We start from the raw sequence: 24,124 nt of genomic DNA, 5'->3' as shown, positions 1-24,124 counted from the left end.
GAAAGACTCATTGCTCCGCGAAGTGGGATAATCCGCTCGATCGGCCAACCCCTTCAAGTTGGGCCAATAGACGTTGTCCCTAACGGTGTTACAGGTCTACCCCCTCCGACATTGCCGCTGCCAAAGGAAGGGAACCCGCCGAAGTAGCCGGGAAACCCCCCCCCCCCCCCCCCGCAAATTGGTTGTTGCCCCCGCCACCCATGCCTACGCCTCCGCCGCCCATGTCAGCCGCGTTTCCCCATCCGCCCGCGTTTCCTTCTCCGGTGTTGCCGCCGACATTTCCTCTTCCTCCGGTGCTGCAGCTGCACATGCCCCCATAGTTCCCGCTGGGGAATTGCGTCCCGCACGGGGGAGTGATTTGCCGGTGTTGGGGGAATCGCTATCGTGATTCATTTTATCTAGAGAGAGTGATTAGAGTATAAAATTTTACTCTACGGTAGAACAGTAGTGTGAATAAAATGAAGTGCAACGAACCGTATATATAAAGTTGAAATAATTTAAAAAAAGGCTCGGTGGTCGCTCGGCGCGCAATAGGCGCCGAGCCAACCGCTGAGCAGAACTATTCGGATCGACGGTTGGCTAGGCCGCCTATTGCTATTGCTCTAAGGTTACATTTGGGCCATCATTTTCATGCTCTTTTATAAATGTGGAAAAGAAAAAAGTTATTCAAATCATCTACGTCAGGGCAGACATAAACTTTTGTTGCCGCAGTAAAAAGATTTTCCCTAAATGTACATTGATTAAAACCATACAATATTATATTAGTCATATATAACACCTTTTTATTTACAAAATGACAAAGTCATATTTGGCGGGGAAATTGAATATGAAAGCTGATCCCATACTTGTGAAAAGAAAAGTTAATTTTCTAAATATGTAGATATATGCTTACGTATCACCTAAATAGGTCGTGCATATTATCGCAATACGTTTATTCCTTCCAATTTCCAAGAACATCTCTCATGGTTCTAAACAAGCGCTAGTCACAACTCCTCATGCCACATCATCAACACTTAAAAACTCCTTCTGCCACATCATCAGGACAATCAATAGGCTAGTCACAATAAATAAAATTATAAAAAATAAATAATTACCAATCACACAAAATACGGAATTAAATTTACGGCACAAGTACGGGAAAATTCAATAATAACATTTAAATTTTTAAAAAGTACATTAATTAAAAAAATTACATTAATTTTTTAAAAAAAACCCCTCTTCCACGCACGATCCCCCGCCTCCGCCTCACTCGTCGTGGCCGTCGCCGTCGCCGCCCGGATCTGAGCCCCCCAAATCGCGTATATATAGTGTTTCGAAAATTAAATAATAAAAAATTAAAAATCCGCTGGACGATCGGGAGCCTGCAATGGCGGCCAGCCGATCGGCCAACGCCCAAAAATCGGCGTGCGCTCGCCGTTTTTCTGGCCGATTTGCCGCTCGCCGACTGCAATGGTTCGGCGAGCGGACCGGCCAGGGCCGGGAATCGGCTAGCCGGTCCGCTCGCCGCCATTGTGGATGCTCTAAGAGGACCTTAGCTACTTGACTAGACCTGGATTATAATTTAAAACCAAACCTAATGTTCATTGATGGGATACGAACTAAACAACTAAACAATAATTGCGAGCCCAATAGCAGTGACGGCCCATCAGCCCAAAACCCAAGAAAGAGTATCAGTTCGGCACAACCAAAGAATTCGGTCACAGCCTAAGAAAGAGTATCAGTTCGGCACAACCAAAGAGTTCGGTCACAGCCTATAGCTCGGTAAAAGCCGACCAATCGAGCTCAACTCTCAGATCGGCAAAAGCTGATCGGCAAAGTTCAGCAGTTCGGTCTCAGTATTCGACCGAACAAGGAGATAGTGGACCCATACAGGATCTCCACGACCTCCATTACACCCACGATCTATTTAGTGGTATTAAGCAGTTATCAACCCCCCTACCAGGGCTGCAAACCACGATCTTAGTTCGAATGTATAAATAGAACTTAGATCAGATAGACCAGGGTTAAGTTCTCTAGATCCTGAATCTCATATAGCAAATCAGTATTGTAATCTGTAAGCTAGATCAAGCAATACAAATTTGCCCTCTATTCTTCCCGTGGACGTAGATTTACCTCAGTAAATCGAACCACGTAATTTTCAGTGTTGTGATCTTCATTTATTACTTGCATTTATTCCCATCAAAAATTCGCTAAATCATCACTGGCGCCGTCTGTGGGAAAACAGAAAACCAAAACTGTGATAAAAGCGAGTTTTTGATCCTCTTCCACCAAAAAATGCGTACCAGATCACATAATACCCATACTTCCGTCCGTGATGAACGTGAGGAAGCTAGTCCAGCCCGTAGGTCTGGAAAACAGCCTCGGGAGAAATCTGCCTCCAGTTCTCACGGTGAAAGAACAAACCACTCAAAAAGTCATCGCACCGAGCCTCCCCAGCAGCTCGATTTGAATGAGGCTGTCAAGTTGTTCTTGGCTGAGAAGCAGGATGAGTTCTTAACATTCCTGCAAAAGAGCCAGAAGCCGGAGAAGAAAACGGCGGATTCTCCCTCCCCCTCCAGACATGAAAGTCACTACCGCAGTAGTGTCGTATCTTCCAGGAGAAAGAATCCTCACCACCGATATGTTCCTTCTCCTCCTTGTTACCGAAATCACAGGAGAACTCCATCTCCACCATACCGTAGAGATGTCGGATTCGCTATGTATGGAGCGCTGAAGACTCCATTTTCGGATGATATCACCAGAACTCCGTTGCCACAGAATTACCGAACTCCGTCAGTGACTTATGACGGGTTAGTGGATCCTCATGATTTCCTGGGACGCTATCAGTATAATATGGCGAACCAAGGTCTCAATGAGGTTCATATGTGTAAGCTGTTTCCCGAGCTGCTCATCGGGAACGCAAGAAGGTGGTTTGATAGCCTCCCTCAAGGCAGCATTAGATCTTACAGAGATCTAATGGATGCTTTTCATAGGAGGTTCTTCCAGAAAGCTGAAACCCGAATCACTTCGGCTCAGCTGCTTTCTATACGTCAAGGTCGCGATGAAAAGATTAGCGACTTCATGACAAGATTCCACAAGGAATGCCTACAAGTAGATGATCTCAATGATCTACTTGTCATTTCGGCATTCCAAAATGGAATTCTGCCGGGAGCTCTCTACAGAAAGCTCGTTGAATGCAGTCCGCAAACAGCTCAAGAGATGTGGGACGTTGCGGACCAGTTTTCTCGTGCTGATGAGGCAGACCGTCGAAAACGGTCTTTAGACAGCTCTTCCAGAGGAGACAAGAGGAAGCCCGATCAAGAAGGTGGTTTGATAGCCTCCCTCAAGGCAGCATTAGATCTTACAGAGATCTAATGGATGCTTTTCATAGGAGGTTCTTCCAGAAAGCTGAAACCCGAATCACTTCGGCTCAGCTGCTTTCTATACGTCAAGGTCGCGATGAAAAGATTAGCGACTTCATGACAAGATTCCACAAGGAATGCCTACAAGTAGATGATCTCAATGATCTACTTGTCATTTCGGCATTCCAAAATGGAATTCTGCCAGGAGCTCTCTACAGAAAGCTCGTTGAATGCAGTCCGCAAACAGCTCAAGAGATGTGGGACGTTGCGGACCAGTTTTCTCGTGCTGATGAGGCAGACCGTCGAAAACGGTCTTTAGACAGCTCTTCCAGAGGAGACAAGAGGAAGCCCGATCATAGCGATCAGGGACATCCTCGCCGAACTCCTTTTGAAAGAATTCAAAGGGCACCGGTACAAGACAGATTGGGACCACGTCTCAATCCTGAGAAACCACCCGCTCAGTTCGTACCATTGAACAAGTCGAGAGCGGAAATTTTCGAACTGCATTCTGATATGTTCGAAAAACCAAAGCCGATGACGAAATCAGCCACGCGCCGAAGTCAGGATAAATATTGCTCCTTCCATCAAGACCACGGTCACGATACCGAGGAGTGCCGAAATTTGGCAGCAGATATTGATGTTCTTGTGAAAGCAGGGACGTTAAAAAAATACCAAAGCAAGCCGCCGAAAAAGAATAAGAAACAGAGAAGTGCGAACTGCGCTCCTCAGGATCCTAAAAGGCAACAGGATCCCGAAGACGATGACGAGCCGCAATATGATGGAGTAATCCAGACTATTGACGCTCTCCCAGCCGGGAAGACTAAATCGTCTCTAAAATCAGAGCGCAGAGGCTTCAATCGAGAGGAGCCAACACATAAAAGGCTGAAGAAGGAGGAAGTAATTACATTTTCAGATGCAGATCCCGTCCCGGCCATTTCTCCTCATCAAGATGCTATTGTCATTCAAGCTGGAGTGGCAAACAAACTGATCCACAGAGTGTTTGTGGATACAGGAGCGTCGGTTAGCATTCTTTTTAAAGAATGTTTTGATAAACTGGAAGTGGATCCAGCTCGGCTCAGTCCGGCCCCACTTCCTCTGAAAAGTTTCGCCCAGGAGGACACCCGCCCTGAAGGTATTATCAGCCTTCCGATTACGGTAGGAAGAGCGCCTACTAGCTCCAGTACGGTGATCGAGTTTTTTGTGGTAAAAGCTCGATCCCCGTATAACATTATACTGGGAAGAGACTGGCTCAACACAGTTCGGGCCATTTGTTTTACTTATCACCTCACAATCATGATCCCCACTAAAGGAGGGATAGCAGTCATCCGAGGTGATCAAAAGAGAGCAAAAGAATGTTTGCAGATTGCGCTTAAAAGTGCCGAACAATCAGATCGGCACCATCAAGCATAGCAATCACAGCAGCCGGAGTCAGAGGCAGGCGAAATGAACGAAGTCACACCGGAGCCGAACTCGATGAAAGTTCAGTTATACGAAGATGATCCATCCAGAACGGTCAAGATCGGTTTCGCGGGAACACCTCTACTCCGGGAAAAGACCATCCAGCTCCTCAAAGAGTACAAAGATGTCTTTGCGTGGTCTCCGTTGGACATGACTGGAGTGTCTCCCGAGGTAATTACACATCGGTTAAATATTGATCCTTCAGTCCGGCCTATAAAACAGAAGCAAAGACTCTTTGCGGCAGAAAGAAATCAAGTCATCCATGACGAAGTCCGCCAATTACTGAAAGCGGATGTATTATTTGAAGTAAAATATCCTTCTTGGGTGGCCAATCCTGTGATGATCAAGAAAAAAGGAGGATGGCGGATGTGCATAGATTTTACGGATCTAAATAAGCACTGTCCTAAAGATTGTTACCCCCTTCCCAACATAGATAAAAAAGTAGAAGCTCTGATAGGCTTCGAAATTTTCTGTTTTCTTGATTTGTATAAAGGATACCACCAAGTTTTAATGGATGAGAATGATGCTTCAAAAACGGCTTTCATTACTGACTTCGGTATTTTTGCTTATAAAAAGATGCCATTTGGTTTAAAGAATGCCGGAGCCACATATCAAAGGATGGTAGATAAGCTATTTCGGCACCTGATCGGAAAAGAGGTTGAAGTATATGTTGACGACATAGTTGTTAAAAGCAGAAGCACTTCGGAGTACGAAAACAATCTCAAATCCACTCTCGACGTGCTCAAAAAAGCCAACCTCAAACTCAATCCCCAAAAATGTACCTTTTTGGTAGATTCGGGAAAATTTCTGGGTTGTTGGGTTTCAAAGGAAGGACTCAAGGCAAATCCCCTAAAGGTTCAAGTTGTTCAGAACATGGCAATGCCGAAGTCCATACATGATGTGCAAAGGCTAACTGGATGTCTAGCCGCACTGAATAGATTCCTTTCCCAAGCAGCCGAAAAGCAAATGCCGTTCTTCAATGTTTTGAAGAAGGCACCAAAGTTTGAGTGGGGAGCCGAACAGAAAAAGGCTTTGGACGAACTCAAAAGTTATTTAACCGAACTTCCTACTCTCTCTGCTCCAACAGATGCCGAAGTGATATTCTTATATTTAGCAGCATCAGATCAAACCATTAGCGCGGTGCTTGTACGAGAAGAAGGCCTAAAACAGCGTCCTATCTACTTTACAAGCCGAGCATTAAGAGGTCCCGAAACAAGGTATCAACCTCTGGAAAAAATTGCTCTGGCATTAGTAAATGCAGCAAGGAGACTGCGGCCATATTTCTATGCTCACAAAGTATGCGTCTTAACCGATCTTCCACTTCGGCAAGTTTTGACTAAGCCAGAAGCATCAGGCAGAATTGCCAAGTGGGCCATAGAGTTGGGAGAACATTCAATAGAATATCTACCTCGGAAAGCCATCAAGGGACAAGCCTTGGCAGATTTTCTTGTAGAGGCAAAGTTCGATCAGGCAATCCCTATTATTGCCGAACAGAAAAATCCTACCAATGATGAACTAACACAGCCCCAGAAACCCGAAGTAGAGCCGCCGGACTGTTGGATTGGATTCGTAGATGGAGCTTCGAATAAGACAGGAAGTGGAGCTGGTATTCTACTTATCGCTCCCGACGGACACGAAGTAACTTATTCACTTCGGTTCTTATTCCCAACCACTAATAACGAAGCCGAATACGAAGCCCTTCTTGCCGGACTTCAGTTAGCGCAACGTCTACTTGTCAAATCTCTCAAAATTCATTGTGATTCACAAGTCATAGTGAATCACATGCTGGGTACAAGTGAAGCCCGTGGTGAAAGGATGAAAAAATACTTGGACAAAGCGCAAAGTATTAGCCGAAATTTCTCTTATTTTCGGATAATCCGCATTCCCAGAGCGGGAAATAGCCGAGCAGATACTTTAAGTAAGTTGGCCTCATATCCGAGCTCAAAGGTGGAGGAATTACCGCACAGAAGCATTGATGAAGCTGAAGTACACTCAGTAACCAGTTCACCAAACTGGATGACGCCAATATTAAAGTATCTAGATCAAGGACAAAACTGCCCGAGGATAAGAGAGAAGCAAGGAAAATCACATGCCGAGCACGTCGGTATGAACTTCATGAAGGAGTCCTATATAGAAAGTCCTACCTTCAACCGTTATTGCGATGTGTAGGACCAGAAGAGACGGATTACATCCTTAGAGAAGTTCATGAAGGATCTTGCGGTAGCCACATCGGAGCTAGAGCATTAGCTAAAAAAGTTCTGAGATGGGGATATTATTGGCCAACTTTGGTACAAGAAGCAGTACAGCTAGTTAAGAAATGTACGAAATGCCAAATCCATGCAAATATCCCAAGGACGCCGCAGACTGATCTATGTGCTATGCAAAGCCCTTGGCCTTTTATGCAATGGGGCATAGACATAGTAGGACCACTACCACAAGCTCCCCGGCAAATGAAATTCTTGATCGTTGCCGTGGATTACTTCACAAAGTGGGTGGAGGCTGAACCATTAGCTACGATAACAAGCTCAAAGGCATTAGATTTTGTCTGGAAGAACATAGTTTGCCGATTTGGCATACCCCATATCCTCATTTCAGATAATGGGACTCAGTTTACTGACAAAACATTCAAGAATTGGTGCCAAGAGTTAAATATTCAACAGCGGTTCACTTCAGTCTCTCACCCACAAGCAAACGGACAAACGGAAGTAACAAACCGTACTTTGGTGAAAGGATTAAAAACTCGGTTAGAACAAGCCAAAGGACAATGGGTAGAAAATCTTCCTCAAGTCCTATGGTCTTACCGAACTATACCAAAAACCTCCAACGGTGAAACTCCGTACAGTCTAGTGTACGGCACTGAAGCCGTAATTCCGGTTGAGATCGGCATACCCAGCCCCCGAACCCTTAATTTCTCAACAGAACTGAATGACGACGGACTGAGAGCCGAACTAGATCTTGCCGAAGAAAGAAGAGAATTGGCCTTCATAAAAGAAGCCAAGTACAAGGAGCAAGTAACCCGGTATTATAACCAAAGGGTGAAAAAGCTGCAGTTTCAAGTGGGAGATCTCGTATTGAGAAACAATGAAGTAAGCCGAGCAGAAAAGCTGGGCAAACTTGAACCCACATGGGAAGGTCCGTATCGGGTGTCAGAAGTCCTGGGAAAAGGGTCTTATAAATTAACTCACATGTCAGGAGAACAAGTACCCCGAACATGGCATATTTCCAACCTCAAGAAGTTCTATTTGTAAGAGACAAGGTCCGGTCAGTCTTGTGTCTAGTTCGGTCCTAGGGTTATGTGCTTTCATATTTTTATTGTTCTTTATACTTGTCGTTTTTTAAAAGTTTAAAATCTTTTTCGTCCTTTTTATTTGTCTCTCTATGTGCGTTTTGTCTCTTATAAATGTTACTGAGGTATATTGTTCCTTAAAGGCATATTGTTCCTTAAAGGCTGATCCCCTTTTTTTTAGATCATGTATTAAAGACAATTGTGAGTCCAAGCTTCTAAGGAAGATACAAGATTCCACAATTCAGCTTAAGAAACAAGCAATTCGTCTGAAACGAACTGCAATAAGCCGAAAACCACTCCGGTTAACTAGGGAAAGTCCAATCCAAGCGATAAAACTCGCCAAATAAGGACACTAACTAAGTCCGGTCAAAGAAGAGTTTACTTCATAAGACCGAGGACGAGTACAATAAATGAAATAAAAAATCGTTGAACTGTAAATACGCAGTGATAGAAGCGAAATGAAAAAATTTCATTTACTAAGTCTTGTTGGGCATACAATTCCGCTGCCCTACGAGAATGCGTTACACCATTACAAAGGACTATTCTACTGTCTACGATTGCTAAAGTTGAGCCACCTATCCGAAAAATCCTCATGAGGCTGAGTTCGGGCGTTCCGAGCAGTTGAAGAATAAGTAGGTGGACGAGATGCTCTGATCGACCTACCGCCTCTTCCCTGAGTCCGGGAAGTTCTAGCACCTCGGCGGCGAAGAGTCTCTTCACGAAGCATTCGCTGATCTTGCTCACTCATATTCACAACTCCTCTACGAACTTCAGGGCGTTCTTGTCTTGACGTTTCCGGTTGCTCCTGAGTCCGTTGCTGATTTGGAGTAGAATTTTGAGTAAGTGGATTAGAGGTTTGAGTTGGAGTGTGAGCATCTGTTAGCGGGAAACGGCTAAGGAATCTCTCGATTGAGGGACGCCGGGAAAGAATGATGTCGTACAGAGAAGCCAAGCGCCGCAATGATTTCACAACTTGTTGGCAAGCCGAGCTCTCCAGCACATTGTTCTTCCGGAGTACATGAAGCTTCTCCCACAGTTCATCAACTTGATTCTGAACTTCAGATATAGTCATTCCCCCGCGCCCGCAGATGAAATCTTCATATGCAGTCCTCTCAGCGATGACAGTATTCAGCTCGGCCTCCAGATCTTTCTTTATGCACTCTAAGTCCTTATTGTTGGACTCCAGCTCCACTAAACGAGCCAAGAGTTCATCATACTTCATCTGGTCATCTATAGCTTTTTTCTCAGCTTCATTTAAAGCCAAAGAGTATAGCCGCTTCCAGTGAAGTACCTCCAGCTCCTTAGAGTTAAGAATACGAAGCAGCTATGTCAGTTCGGCATTTCAGTTTACCGAGCAGGCAGTAAACCACAATAGGAGTAAAAGAGATTAAGAAAAGCTATAAGGAAGACACGAGTGTAGAAAGAAGAATTTTTTTCATTCACAAGAAAAAATTTACACAAGGAGGGCTTCAAGGCCATTTTACAAATAGAAAGAAAGAAACTAAACTAAGAGAAGGGAGACGAAATCATACTCCGCCAGTTTCGTCTCCGGCTTCCCTGTGGGTTTCAGCTTCTTTCTCCTTGTCGACCTCGGTCTCAGCCTCGGCCTCCCTCCTCCCTCCCTCCTGCTCGGCGCCCCCATCGCCGATCTGCTGCACCTCTTGCTCGGCGTGCCCGTCGCCGGTCTGCTGATCCTTCTGCTCGGTCTCCTTGCCGGCCTCATTTTCCTGCTCACCCTCTTCTTTGAAAATTGAAGCGGGTGAAACAGGCCCCAAGGAGGCAAAGATGGCCTCCATGTTCTCGTCACGGTTAGCACGGCAATTACGGACTCGTTCAGCAGAAAGCAGGACCGATGAAGACGCAAGCTCCTCAAGGAGCGGCAGACTCTGGAGACGCGCTGCAATCTCTCGGCCATACAGCGGCAAGACGACTTCGGGTTCCTGCTCAACATTATCGGTCATCAATTTCAGCAGATCACCGATAAGGGCCGAAAATTGATTGCTCAAAAAGAGTTTCTCCGTGTAAACACGGAGAGCCTCTCCCTGAGCAACCACGGCAGCCGCCTCCCTCTGTTTCGACCGCTCTCTCTGGATGATGAGCTGGTCTTTGGCACGCTGGGCTTCATCCTGAGCCGAGATCATAGCGGCCCTTGCCCTCTCAAAGTCTGCCCGAGCCTGTTCGACCTGGTGACGAGCAGCATTCAAATTCCTCTGCATCTCATCATAATCGCTGGACGCTTTAGAGAGTTCAACTGTGACGAGTTTGCAGAGCATATTGTTCCTCTGAAAATGGAAAAAGGAAAAAGTCAACAGAGGGGCCACAAAAAAAAATATAGGAAAGAAGCAAAGCCAGAAAATCAAGAAGAAAATTCACCTCTACAAAGTCCTTTGGCCATAAAAAGAGCTCAGAGATATGTTCCGAAGTGGCCGTAACCACTCCTGATCCATGACCCCCCTGGACAATGTCTCTCTCTGGCGCTTTTGGGGGTTTCTGAGTCTTCGCCTTCCCCCTTGCCGAGGTCGATCCCGGCTTTTTTGGATCCGAAGACTGACTCGAAGAGGTCTTCTGCCTCTTCGGATTCTTCTCGGCATCAGACGCCGAGCTGGTGGTTTTCTGTTTCTCCGGCTCCTTTGATTCGGAGGATTTGCGACCAAGCTTGCTTAGCATGTTCACTGCCAAAAAGCAAGAAAACAAAGTTAGTTTTCGCCGCTAAAGCAGTAAAGCATAAAAAAGAAATCCTCACCCTCAGTCTCTTCGTCCGAAGACGAGGAGTCGAACACGAAGTCACCCTTGACTAGCTCAGATTCCAAATACTGTTTCCTAATCATGGGAATCTTATTGAGCCCGCCCTCGAGCTCGTCCAACGGTTCTACCCGAGGATGAGGAATTACGGACTTCGGCCCTCTCCAGGAAAAGTCCGGAGCCGCTGTCCTATTGTAAAAAAAGAAGCGATTTTTCCACATCGGCCATTTGGTTTTACAGAAGGCTCTAAAGGGCTGTAAAGGGATCAAGTAAAACCAAGATCCCTTTCTCTTAAACTGAAAGAAATTAAGGATTGCCCTCAGAGACAGATCCTTTTCTAGTCTACGCAGCTCGGCAGCAAAGGCCGATAAGTGCCTCCAAGAATTTGGAGTTACCTGACCTAAAGGAAGTTGGAAAAAATCAAGAAGCTCTACAAAGGCGGGGGGAAGAGGGAAACGAAGCCCGCATTCTAAGCAGGCTTCGTAAACGGTGGCATAACCCTCCGGCGGCGAGTTAGCCCTATGAGTGTCGTCGGGAATCACCACTAACCCCCCAGGAAGAAAATATTTTCTGTGTAAGGATATCACAGTATCCTTACTCAAAATGCTGTGAAAATATTCTACCGTCTTCTCCCCGGACTTTTTCCGGCCAGAAGATCCCTTACCCCCCTTCCTACCACTACCTGATTCAAAAACAGTTTCAGAAGAAGAAGACATGATTCTTACTCTTTGATGGTCGAAAGTCTCTGAAGAAATTCTTGAAGAAGCGGAAGAAAATTTTACGAAAAAGAGAGAGAATGCAGAAGAAATAATCGCAAAAATGTTCCAATGATGAAGAAAGGAAATATTTATCAGATTCGCAGAGGCATTTCAAATTCGTCGCACCGTTTCAAATCCCACTTTTTCTGGATTCTCTGGCCGGATTTGCTGTCACATTTAATGCAAACACGAGCAGAGCACGTCCCCTGACGTCAGCCTCCCCCTTACACTTATCCAAAATGCCGAAGTGATTCACTTCGCTTTTCGGGGGGGGGGTGGTGATGGGATACGAACTAAACAACTAAACAATAATTGCGAGCCCAATAGCAGTGACGGCCCATCAGCCCAAAACCCAAGAAAGAGTATCAGTTCGGCACAACCAAAGAGTTCGGTCACAGCCTAAGAAAGAGTATCAGTTCGGCACAACCAAAGAGTTCGGTCACAGCCTAAGAAAGAGTATCAGTTCGGCACAACCAAAGAGTTCGGTCACAGCCTATAGCTCGGTAAAAGCCGACCAATCGAGCTCAACTCTCAGATCGGCAAAAGCTGATCGGCAAAGTTCAGCAGTTCGGTCTCAGTATTCGACCGAACAAGGAGATAGTGGACCCATACAGGATCTCCACGACCTCCATTACACCCACGATCTATTTAGTGGTATTAAGCAGTTATCAACCCCCCTACCAGGGCTGCAAACCACGATCTTAGTTCGAATGTATAAATAGAACTTAGATCAGATAGACCAGGGTTAAGTTCTCTAGATCCTGAATCTCATATAGCAAATCAGTATTGTAATCTGTAAGCTAGATCAAGCAATACAAATTTGCCCTCTATTCTTCCCGTGGACGTAGATTTACCTCAGTAAATCGAACCACGTAATTTTCAATGTTGTGATCTTCATTTATTACTTGCATTTATTCCCATCAAAAATTCGCTAAATCATCATTCATATATCTTATTGGCCAAGTACTTATTTTTGAAAAGTAGTACTCCGAGTTATTGAAAAATTAATATAAAACTTTTCAAACCCGTTTTCTTAATTATATAAATCCGGCTTCTTTATTTTTGCCAATCTGGCGTTCAACTGATAATTTGGAAACACAATGTCTTTTATTTTTCAACAAACGTTCATAATTAAGCACACTACACACACAATTTCAATAGTTTTTTCAACACACGTTACAATAGCCCTATATGGCTATATATATATTTACCACCTAAGTGAAACACTTTGGTTATATTTCATTTGATTTTGTGAGATGCTGCAGTGAAATTGATTTTAAAATGTTGGAACCAAGTATTTGTATTGTGCCATAATAAAAACAACCTAATCTTTTCAACTTTACAAAAAGTAAAAGTGATAATCCGGCTGACTCTATTTTTTTTTTCCAAACCTAGTTCTCTCCCGTTCCATGCTACTTTGTATATAGTCATCTCTACGCTATTCACTCTCTTATTTTTTTTACTTTAGCTATTTATTACTCCATTCGTCCCGTTTTAGGAATCTCGATTAAAATATTCCATAAATGTTAATAGGCATCACATTCCATTAACTTTTTTCCATTCACATTTTATTATAAAACTAAGTACTATAAAAGAATATGTCACTATCTTTTTTTTACCAAATTTTCTTTACATTTCTTAAAACTCGTATTAAACTCAAATGAGACTCCTAAAGTGGGATGGAGAGAGTACCATTTTTTTCAAAATGACTGAAAAAAAAGTGCGTCAAGTAGCATGTGACGGAGGGAATAATTTTGGAGCAGCGGGTGGACTCACAATTAATTTAAGAATATTATGATTTTTCACGTAAGTAGCCATTAAGTGTGATTAGAAAATGAAATCAATTAATTTAAAACCCTAATTTCTACGAAACAATTAACAGATTTGCGAGGTAGGAAACAACCGTCAAACGCGAACATTTACCCAAATCGAGTGAGCTCTTGCAGTTCCGCCACGTGTCTCCCTCTTACATCGTGTCTCTATTGATTGCTTTTTCACTGCAAAAAGTCCATACATTTTTCAACCCCGCCCGCGCTTATAAATATGTCATGTGTGAAGTACAACTCTTCACCTCCAAATTTTAAATTTAAATCAATTGGAGATATGCCAAGAAAAGGAATGAGGAGCTTATGCTTTTCCCCTAAACATTCGTCTTCCTCCTCCACATTCTCCCACTCTCCTTCTCCGTCCCGGTTCGGCTTCCCGTCTTCGCGGCCGAGTTTCTCTGACTCGGTGATGGACCGGACGCTCGACCTGGCTGAGCCGGTTATCAATAAATGGAACCCGGAAACCACCACCTTCGCCCGAGTCACCTCTCTCTTCTACGAGAACCGCCGCGAGGCTAAGGATTTCATCAAATCCGTTTATAATTTGCAGAGGGCCATGCACTTCCTCGTCATGGAGAATTCGAGCGCGGAAAAGTTAGTTCGCGCGCAGAATTTGATGCAGATCGCGATGAAGCGGCTGCAGAAGGAGTTCTACCAGATCCTCTCGATGAACCGGGCTCACCTCGACCCCGAGTCTGTCTCGACTCGGTCCTCGCGCACCTCAATCGCTTCCAGCTCTTCCTACAACGACGATGAAGACGATGAAGAAGCTGAAGCGGAAGGCGAAGCTGCGGATGGATCGATTTCTGAGGTTGAAGATGCTTCCATGGCGGCGATGTCGGATTTGAGATTGATCGCCGAATGTATGATCTCGTCCGGCTACGCAAAGGAGTGCTTGAAAATTTACAAAATTATACGGAAATCGATCGTCGACGAAGGCATCTACAAGCTCGGTGTCGAGAAATTGAGTTCCTCGCAGATCCATAAAATGGATTGGGAGGTTCTCGATCTGAGGATTAAGAGCTGGCTGAGCGCGGTGCGCACCGCCGTGCAGACGCTCTTCAACGGCGAGAGAATTCTCTGCGATGAGGTATTCGCCTCTTCGGATTCCATCAGAGAATCGTGCTTCCATGAAATCGTCAAGGAAGGCGCCGTGGTCCTGTTCGCATTTCCGGAGAATGTGGCGAAGCACAGCAAAAAATCGCCGGAGAAAGTTTTTCGAATACTCGATATGTATACCGGAATCGCCAACCACTGGCCGGAAATCGATTCGATCTTCTCGCTTGATTCGACCGCCGCCATCAAATCGCAGGCGCTGACGTCGCTCGTCAAACTCGGCGAGTTCGTCCGCGCCACACTGAACGAGTTCGAGGCGGCGATCCAGAAGGACTCCTCGAAATCTCCGGTCGCCGGCGCCGGAACTCACTTCCTGACGATCGAGGCGATGGATTACCTCTCCAACCTCGCCGATTACAGCAACGTCCTAGCGGATATCCTAGGCGATTCTCCTCCGTCTCCGAAGAAAAATCTGCCGGAAACTTACTTCGGCTTCTCCGACTCTGAGGAATCGCCGGCGCCGGTGATAACTGTGAAAATGGCGTGGTTGATCCTCGTCCTTCTCTGCAAGCTCGACACGAAAGCGAAGTACTACAAAGACGCGGCGCTAGCGTACCTATTCCTCGCCAACAACCTCCAATACATCGTCGTAAAGGTGCAGACCTCGAATCTGAAGTATCTCCTCGGAGACGAATGGCTAACGAAGCACGAAGGAAATGTGAAGCAGTTCGCGGCGAATTACCAACGACTGGGATGGGGCCACGTCATCGACTCGCTCCCGTCGGATCCGACGGCCGTGGCTCCGGAGAAGGTCGCCGAGATTTTTAGGAAGTTCAATTTGGAGTTCGATCAAGCGCTCAGGAAGCAGGCGCTCTGCGTCGTACACGAACAGAAGCTCCGCGACCACATAAAAGTCTCGATCGCGAGAAAGATGGTGAGATTGTATCGTGAGTTTTACAACGCGAACCGCGAGAAAATAGCGGCGGAGAGATATTCGGCGACGGTGGTCAGATATGCCCCTGAGGATGTAGGGCATCGTCTGTCCTATTTGTTTTTTGGGGCAGGGAGTTCATCGTCATTTGAGTCGTCGCCTTCTGATTCTCGGCGCCCGAGATCTCGCTGAGAAAAGATAAATTGGATTTTGTAGCCGTAGAGATGAATATAACCTCTCGGCACTTAAATAGCTATACTGTATATGAGTATATAGACATTGATGTTTCAAGTTAATTTTATTCAAGTATATTTGGTGTTGATCGAATTTTTATATTCACAGTGATATTTTAAGTAAAGTATATGATATATTCATCTCTTTCAATTCAAATGGAGCTGTGAAGACCATGAGTTATGCATGTGCGAATTAAATAATCTAATCAAATCTACATATAACAATATTAAATTTGAATATAAAGGAGTTACGTTGCAATATTTGGGATACTTGATTTTGAAATCTATCATAATCTAAAGTGCAAGTTAGATAAAAAGTCCTTAATGCCTTTTTTGGAGGGAAAATGGAAAGATGAGGTGTCTTCTATTCAAAAATAATTTTTTAAGGCAAAAACAATTGGACAAATAATAGCCCAATAAAATGCTAACTTCTTGAAAAAGTTTTAAAACACATTTAAATAGTGCACTATCATTAAATTTTTTTATAATTAAGTTATTAAATTTATATATTAATTAGACTTATATTTGAGTTAAATTGGAATTGTGCTAGAGAGTTTAGTTTGTCTTCCATTTATTTAGGTTAAAATTGAGATTTAATCATTTATTGCAATACGTTTTCTCCGAATTAATTCATAAGCTAAACGGCAACACATATATGTAATGCTTACAATTTCCATCCTATATTTACTCAATTAAAGTTTTTAGTTCTTATATTTTAATTCGCCTCTAATTAAACAATACTACTAAGTTTATAGATTAAACTAAGTAAAAAGATGACATTATATATATTTAAAATTAAATCTAACTTATAAAGTTTGTATAACTTCTTAATATAAAGAGTAGTGTAAATTCTCACATTATTCAAAACAAACAAGATGCATAAAATATTATCGTTATTTTAAGTGATAGTAGTAATTTACTTTTTATACGTATATGTGGCGGGAAGTAAGAAATTTATTCTTTCCAATATAAAAAATTCATTTAGTCTTTGGCAATGTATATCAAGTTATGCTATGGTCTGAAATTAAAAGAAATAAATAAACAGTCAACTAAAATGTAATTATTGGATAATACAAATTTTCTAACTTGACTTCTCAAAGAAGTTTTAAATTTATATGATTTAAATTATTCATATATTTAATGTGGATATGCTTAATATTCCATATATTTTTTTCAAATTATTTTTTTATAAATTAAGCTATTAAATTTATATATTAATTTACCTTTTATTTGGATTAATGACTTGCATAGCACTTTCAATAAATATCTTTACTCACACATATTTTCTTTATTTGTATATCTTATTCTAATTAATTCATACTCTTAGATCATTAGTCACACATCTTATTTTTGTCATTAATTTTATTATTTTTACTTCACTTAGATTATAAATTAAAATTGCATAAATGTTTCATTCGCTGAGAAGTAGTAAATTCTTCATTTTGAGTTAGACAAGATAAGTACATTTCTGTTTTTTTAAATCTCCATATTGCTTTCAATTCTTATTTTCTATATATTTATTATATTTTATATTCATTATTTGAAACTCTTATGTCCATGCATAGCTGGGGTGTTAATACTAGTTTAGAGAAAATTTTCAGTTCTTTCTATATAAATTTATTAGATTTAAGTTGAAATAAGAAATGAATAAAATAAAATAAAATGTGTAACATAAATAAATAAGTGAAGGGATGATGAGTTAGGATATTATGGGTCGATAAATAATGGAAATCACGTTTCTCATTTCAACAAGAGAAGTTCAAAAAATAGGTGCTTCTAGAAAGGGATATTTTTTCACGGCTCACGCGCGAGTATGAATACTAGAAACATAAGATATGTCGAAAAAAAAGTAAGAAAATTTGTTTGTAGTGATTGAGAGAGCCACAAAAATGGGACAAATATGTTGTGTTATAAAAATGGTGAGTTTGAAAATACTATTGAAAAAGTGGTTAACGACTGTTGGAATAATTCACGTGAAGCTTCTTCTCCTTCACATATATGGTTGCCGGTCTAACTCAAACAACGGTTGCTTACATCCATTTCATTCAAAATTCATCATTATGTTTAATATGAATTTTTAATTACTGATGTTTGCCTTTTGAGGCTACACAATACCCTAATCATTGTCATACAAACTTCAATAAGACTATTGTTTCGTTATTATATGAATCTAAAGTCATATAAGACGCCTCAACAATACTCTCATTTTTGTGGTTGAAATAATTTAATTGAGTATTAATTTTAAATCTGTAATTTACGCATTAATAGTTTTCCTTTTCCTTAATTAATTTATTAGATTTTGATCTCTTTTTTTATTTGATATATGTGCATGAATTTTGCTTAAAATCCGTACTTAACAATTATAATAGTTCATTTCATTAATACTTTGACATTTTTTCTATCCATACATTATTTCTATTGATATTTCAAATGGATTGAGACAGGCACGTTCCAAAAGTAAACTTAAGAACAATAGAAATTTGACAAGTTAGAAATATTCACGCATTAGAACTACTGTTTTCCCCATTGCATTCGGTAGTATTAAATTAAAATAAATAAATCATTACAAGTTTTTATTGGTAGAAATATTCACGCATTGGAGTTGTTGATTTGGTGAAGTTCAAAAGTTTGACAACTTTGCCAACTTACACAAGTTCCTATTGATTAATTGGCCAAAAAATAATTATCGGTAAATCCAAAATTAAATCTCGAATTTAGACCCAATTTTAACATAGAAGGAACTCAAAGCTTGGTCAAATTCAAGGAGACTAACCTTTTAGGTCATGAAATTAATGTTTTGCATTTGCTAAGGCCGACAATTTTTGACATTTATTTCCTCTATTCAAGTGCTTGAATGGATTAAAAAAGAATTTGGCAAATTTATTTACATAAGATTGAAAGATGGACACTTGTTTGCTTCTTCTAAAAAGCCGAGTTAAAATTGCAAATTTAATTGAACGTCATGATTCAAATGACAATTATCTCTGTCCTTCTTTGAATTACAATCACAACTAATAGACTTGGGACGAGCATTCAAATCCCAAACATTTCCCTGCAGTGGCATCATTTTTTCATCCAGTCTAAAATCATCTCCAACCATTTACACTAAATATAAACTCATTTTAGTGTAAATGTCACATTAAGTAAGATTTTACTCCAACCATTTAAACTAAAATCAACCATAAAAGAATATTCTCTATATTATGTTTTTTTACTCACAAAATTTGAAAAAGTTTTGGGTTTTGGTCTTGTGTAAACCTAAAAATAGGTTTTACTCAAAAACCAAAAATAGGATTGGTTTTGAAGTACCATTGGAGATGGTATACGATCATAAATAAGGTCAATCTAACTCATTAGTTTTAAATGTATAGTTATATCAACTTGCAATTGACAATAAAATAAAAAAAAAAACAAATACCGTCTTCAAGAATGTTTCAACAAAAGTGGCATAACTAAATCTCCCTGCACTACTTACACCAAAGGAAAATCATAACTAAATATCTCTTGAAAAGTCCATCAACATTTAATTTTTCTGAGGCTGAATTTAATTTATTTTTAGAGAAGTCATATTCCAGTCAGAGTACATTATGTTATAATTGGTATGTATATATACTATACTACATTATATAATCCAACTACCCAGTTTAGTTCAGAAGTGAATAACAAGCAAGACTGCGAAAATTCAATGCAAGAACGCCACAATGAGATAGTGAGATCAGTGTTCACATTCGCACTGCGTTATTGAGAACAAGAATGGGAACGAGATGTTGTAAAGAGAAGTCTCGACAGGGCACATTGAGTTTAGCAACAAGTAGGGCCTACTACTGCATAATGACATGCCACGAGAAAATGCAACATACGCGTAGCAAGTGGAATTAAGAGGTTGGAAGATCAGCAGGGCGAGCAGTACCTTGCCATCCCGTGCAGTGTTGAAGAAAATGTTTCAGTTCGTCGGTTGGTGGTTCCACTGTCCATGAATCATAGAACTCGGAAGGATGGAAAACGCAGGTCTCAGTTGGGAGGGGTGTCAAACCCGGAGGAGTTCTTCCAATGAATATATCACCTTCGGATCTGAGTGCATTCCACGTTCTTGTCAGCTGCCTACAGTGTTGAAGACTTCTATTAAGTTATTTGACATGCCCAAGTGTAAATGTCACTTTCTAAACCAAGCTTTTCCACAAATATCCCATACTTATAATGACAGATTAGTACCCAATGAATTGGCTTGTTTTCAAATCTAGGACGAACTCACTTTTTCGGTACCAAAAAGTCATGTTGGAAACTGAAAATCTGTCGAAATTGTACTAAATGAAAGGCATTTGCAGTTTTGCACAATTTTTGTGGCCATAATTGTTGGGTACGGGAAAGTAGGTCCGTCTTAGATCTGGAAACGAAGACAATTTTGGGTATTAATGTGTTATTCACCCGAGTGTGGGACATATCTAAAAGAGGTTCATACTTTGGGATAGAAAGTCTGAAGTCATATTTACCACTAACCTAATCACCATCAGTCATATTCCACATTTCGAAAATTCTCAAGCATATGGAGTCACATTCATCCAAACAGTATACTCATTAGCTTATTTCACACCAGATACTGGTAGCATTTCAATTTCATAACAAATAAAGCATTTTATCTACCAAATAACATTTTGTCTTGTTTGATAAAGTCTGATAGTATGATATGTTCCGAATGACACTATTTTGCAAATTTAAGATTTATATTCTGGTTTGTTCATTATGTGTTCGTCTATGATAGCTAAGAAATAGAAAATGGAAACAATTTTCTCCAAAGTGATAATAACAAATCAAACAAGGTATACTGATTCAGTAAAATGGTGTTAACAAAGGAAAAAAGAGAATTTTTAGTACTCCTAACACAAGATTAAAAAGTACTACTCCTTAATTACCCTCCACAGAAAACTTTGGAAATTATTATAAGATCAACATAGATGACAGTGGAAGGAAATGGAAATTACAATAACAAAAATGATACATCTCAGAGCTGCAATTCATTCTCCCACATATTGATGAATAAACCACAAAAATGGCCAAGGTTCAACTCGTTTTTCCCACAAATATGTGGAACTCAGGATTTCCAGTATATAATATTGTGCATTTTGATTTAGGTGATGTATTATATTAGAGTAACAGAAAGCAAACAATGCAAAAATCAAGTGCGAGTACATAGAAAATACATTATACCTTCTCAGTGTAATATTTAAAGGCCAACTTGTTTTGCTGGCCAGCCTCATAAAAGTTGCATTGGGAGTAGACCTATACATGGAGAAACTAGAAAGTGACCATCTTAAACAAATGCAAAGAAAATAAAGCTTTTATTGAAGCAATGCATGTTCCACACAACCAAAAAACCATACGTATTACCTGTGACTCTACACTGGCACAAACTGCATAAATTCCCCAGTTTCTGGTATAATTATTATATAAATGTACTTTCCCAAATCTGACAAGCGGATGCCGCTGTCGCGTCCCATCGAAGAAGCAATGGTGAATGGTAACACGTATGCATCTGTCATCCGTGTGAGATGGATCGGCACCAATGAGCATGGTTTTGTCATGATTTGCAAAGTAACACCTGCAAACAATTTTAAGAAGGTCAAGGATATCCAGACACAAGAAATAATCAAGAACATTTATTTGAAAGACATAGCAGACCTAGAAAAGTAATATCTGTGCTTTGTCGAGTGATATCAATCAGTCCATCATCATAATCACTGAGACTGCAACGATCGATCCAGATATGCTTTGAATTAGGTTTTATCTGAATCCCATCAACATCATGCCCCCTACCCCCTTCAAATAGTAGATTGCAGATGATTACATGTTCACAGTCCTTCAACCTCAAGCCTTTCCCAGTGAGTTTAACTCGTTGACCACGGCCATCAACAGTTTTATAAGAGGACACACTACAATAAGACGAGAGTTTAATAGTCCCCGAAACTTCAAAGATGATCCATAAAGGCTCTTTTTTACGGCATCCATCACGTAGTGAACCTGGTCCATCATCTGCAACATGCATAAAAGAGGATTGCCAGTTGCATACCACGAGATAATTGACAAGCGTACAACATAACTATTACAATGGCACAATAGTAATGCTTTCCACATGCAAAAACCAGAATTAATTCTTCAATGAGAATAAGGAAAAATGGAGTTAACAAATCCATTGGAACTAGAGCAGAAACTATCCCATTCATCACTATTAGGTGATTCATGTGAAGGTAGTTTACTTAGTTTCATAAAAAAGTCATCCCTTTTCTGGCTTCCTTAGTTGTATCCATGTCTGTCTTTATGTACAAAAAGCTAAGGTTTCTAAGGACACATGTTACAGCATCAATTGTTAGTATATTCGCAGCTGTTGGAAGACAATAAGACATACACAAGTTATTCAAGGCCTCTCTGCTTGCTTTAAGCAGAAGTGACTAACTCCAAGAGATACTTATACCTACATTTTACCTCACAGGAAATGAAGAAGTAGACATATACTGCTTGTAACAGACAAAGTGGACATCTGGGTGATAAGTGACAGTTTTATCAACTTAATCTATACCTAAAGACTGCCCGAATTCACCATAAAACTAGCATTTGCAAGAATCCCAGTTGAATGCATAAATAGGAGGAGATGCAAACACGATAAAAAGCAGCAAGAGCAGACTTAGGGATTCTAATTTCGTGATCAGCTCAATCCACATAAATTCGTCTCAACACCGACTACACTACCAACTAAAATCATTTTATCAAAACAAGTACTGGTTTTTTCTTTTTTTTGTTCTAGAATAGAACTTAGATTCCGGGTTTGTACTGGACTTTTTTTTTATTCCGCCTTTGGGAGAGACGCATGCTTCTCCTTTTAATGAAACGCATGACGGATATGCGTCTTTTATAGAGACGCATGAGGGACATGCGTCGTTAAATTTTTATTTTTTGTTTCTTTATTTTTTTTGAAAGACGCATAGGCGTCATGCGTCACATGCAAAGACGCATAAGCGTCATGCGTCTTTCATTTTTTATTTTTATTTTTATTTTATTTTACTATTAAAAATAAATAAAATAAATAAAAAAATGAAAGACGCATGACGCTTATGCGTCTTTGCCTGTGACGCATGACGCTTATGCGTCTTTGCCTGTGACGCATGACGCTTATGCGTCTCTCAAAAAAAATAAAGAAAAAAAAAATAAAAATTTAACGCGTCTCTATAAAAGACGCATCTCCGTCATGCGTTTCATTAAAAGGAGACGCATAAGGGTCATGCGTCTCTCCCAAAGGCGGAATAAAAAAAAGTTCAGTACACTCGAGGAATGTTATCTGTGGTCTGGAACAAAAAAAGAAAAAACCCAAACAAGTACTAGTACTACTACTATATGTTAAAGGGGGGAAAAAGAACTTGCAATAATTTCACACCAGCGAGGGTGGTGACGCGGTAAACGGCGCCGTTTATGCCACCGACGGCGAAGCGGGCGAAGCCCTCGGCCTGTCCAGCCAGCGCCCGCAGGCTGGAGTCGACGTGGCCGTAGGGCAAACGCAGACCCATATTCGGATTCACGATGGTTGTGGGAGCTGGATTTGACCCGTAATTAAACGGCGGAGGATGATTGTTCTTGCGGTGGCCGGAGATTGAGTGACGCCCATGATGATTTCCCATTCTAGATTGTTCAAATACTTTAATACTCGGATCTGTAACTGACATTTGCACAATTTCGACATTTTCTATATTTCAACTATCGATTAATAAGTTAAATTTAATGAAATTTGTGTATTTTGATAATTGCTAGTAGTATTATACGTAATTATAATTTTATGTTGATTTATGATTAATTTTATGAATTTTAAAACAGAAATACTATAATTTTCACTTTTTAAAAAATTATCTTATACTAATAATTAAAATAAAAAATTGCTATCTTATATACTGTACTAATAATTAAAATCAAAATTAACATGTTGATTGATTAGAAGCTAACAAAATTTATGATATAAATAAAAATTATCCTTTTTAATTGTTAGTATAATTTTTAAAATGATGCAATAATCTTACAACTAGAATTTTTTTGTTCTTGTTGAAAATTTAAAAAAAAAACTAAAAGAATTAAGACCTCGAATTATTCTTTTGTGGCTGAAAAGTTTAGACATTTTCATTGATGAATGTTGCAATTAGCATTAATTAGTAATGAACTATCAGTAAAAACTACTCCTGTTAGAAATTCACATCAAATTTCAAATGTGCGAGGATAATTCAAAATACGGCTTTTAATCTATTTAAAGGTAAAAGGGTTTTATTCTACTAATAGAATATCACAATTTTGTTGTGTTATCATTCTAATACTCTAATATAAAGTTATTGTCCCACTTTAAGAATCTAATTCTGGTAATCTTCTTTGTTATATATGTCGCCAATACTAAATACTACTCTACCATAGGAATCCAATTCTCTGAGTAACTTTTATCATGTTACAATTCTTAAACCCCAATTC

The 24,124-nt window shown here is 40.5% G+C and overlaps 1 protein-coding gene and 1 pseudogene across 1 annotated transcript; one reads left to right on the top strand and one right to left on the bottom strand.

Moving 5' to 3' along the window:
* Positions 1–13,675: 13,675 nt before the first annotated feature.
* LOC121761211 (exocyst complex component EXO70H1-like) lies at positions 13,676–15,707 on the top strand. Its single transcript, XM_042156824.1, has one exon. It carries the CDS (start codon positions 13,689–13,691, stop codon positions 15,588–15,590), a length of 1,902 nt encoding a protein of 633 aa, XP_042012758.1. The 5' UTR covers positions 13,676–13,688; the 3' UTR covers positions 15,591–15,707.
* Positions 15,708–19,350: 3,643 nt separating this feature from the next.
* On the bottom strand, positions 19,351–23,429 carry LOC121761390 (annotated as a pseudogene).
* Between the last annotated feature and the right edge of the window lie 695 nt (positions 23,430–24,124).

Source organism: Salvia splendens, chromosome 13 (genome assembly GCF_004379255.2).
Source record: "Salvia splendens isolate huo1 chromosome 13, SspV2, whole genome shotgun sequence".
Taxonomy (NCBI): Eukaryota; Viridiplantae; Streptophyta; class Magnoliopsida; order Lamiales; family Lamiaceae; genus Salvia; species Salvia splendens.
Note: the sequence above shows the minus strand (reverse complement) of the source record. Positions and strands in the feature narration are given on the sequence as shown.